Here is a 1,324-nt window from a genome sequence, read left to right on the forward strand (position 1 = left end):
CTGGGGTCGCGGCTGCGGCGCGGCATGCTGCGCCGGCATCGGCGAGCGCTGCGGCTGTGGCGGCATCGGCGAGCGCGCCAGCGAGGAGGCGGTCTGATGCGGGCTGGGCGCGAAGGGCTGCCCCGCCCTCGGCTGCATCTGCGGCTGCACCTGCCGCTGCATCTGCGGCTGAGGCGACGGCTGCATCTGCCGCTGCGACGGCTGCATCTGCGGCTGAGGCGACGGCTTGCGAAGCGTGGGTTGGCCCGGCACAGAGGCGAGCCGGTTCATGTGCGGCGAAGAGTGCGCCTGCTGCGCCTGCGGCGCCCGAGGCTGCAGCTGCAGCTGCCCGAGCTGCTCGTGCGGCGGCGGCGCTGGCGCTTGGCCCGACGAGAGGCGCGGCTGCGGCGCCGGCGCAGCAGCAGTGGGCTGCGGCGCGGTGGACGCGTGCGCCCTGCGGCGCAAGGAGCGGGTGGGCGATCAGGGGCATTTTCGGGCTGCGCCGCGGCCATGCACACACCTGAACGGGTTTGCAGCGGCACCGCTCTGCGCCTTGCGCTTCATCTCTTCCTTGAGCCAGCGCGCTTGGTCGGTGCCGTATCCGAGCGTGCGTGGGTCGCCCGGCGCCACGGGAAGCTCAGCCGGCGGCGCACGCTGATAGGTCTCGCTCATTGGACGCGCACGAGCTTGGGCGGCGCCTAAACAAAGAATTTTATTACCACTAGCAGGTTGGCTCGCTAGTCGCTCGCCGGCCCGCGCAGCACGCGCGGGCCTTTTTTGTGGTCGGATGTTGGTCGTCTCGAATTTGATCGTGGGCAGGGCGTGAGAAAGCTGGACGGCTCGGTCGATGCGAGCCACCAGCTCGTGAGCGACGGGCGCGACGGGTTCCTCGGCGTAGGCTTGGTCGTGGTGAGCAGCGCCGGCGAGAGAGGGACGGCATGCGGCTCCCAAACGAGCCGCACGGGCTTCATCTGGGCCGCCGAGGCCACCTCCTTGGTCGCGGTGGCGGGCGTGAAGGCGAGGTGGGCCGAGGCAAGCGCTGAACGTGCCGTGCCGCCTTGCGCCCCTGAGGAGGGACGAGTGTGTGGGGTGCCACGGGCGGGGGGGAGCGGTGAGAGGAGAGCGGTGGGCACCCCCACGAGGGGCTGCGCTGACGCCGCCTGCCACCCCACGCACGCCACTGACGCTGTGGGGGCGGCACGATCGAACGCGCTGGTCGGGCGGGCCGTCTGAGTCGCCCAAGCGGTGCTCTGCCGGCCGGTGGACGCGAGGGTGGCCCAAGAGGGCTCAAAGTACGGAGCCGATACCCGGCCGTCCCGTACGCCTGGCACGCGGGCCAATGTCC

General features: G+C 71.8%; 1 protein-coding gene across 1 annotated transcript; it reads right to left on the bottom strand.

The window, feature by feature from the left end:
* Positions 1-716: 716 nt before the first annotated feature.
* Positions 717-950, bottom strand: EMIHUDRAFT_318016 (hypothetical protein; the record flags this gene model as incomplete). Its single annotated transcript, XM_005760225.1, has 1 exon — positions 717-950. One exon carries the CDS (start codon positions 948-950, stop codon positions 717-719), a length of 234 nt encoding a protein of 77 aa, XP_005760282.1.
* Between the last annotated feature and the right edge of the window lie 374 nt (positions 951-1,324).

Source organism: Emiliania huxleyi, assembly GCF_000372725.1.
Source record: "Emiliania huxleyi CCMP1516 unplaced genomic scaffold EMIHUscaffold_7658, whole genome shotgun sequence".
NCBI classification, from domain to species: domain Eukaryota; phylum Haptophyta; order Isochrysidales; family Noelaerhabdaceae; genus Emiliania; species Emiliania huxleyi.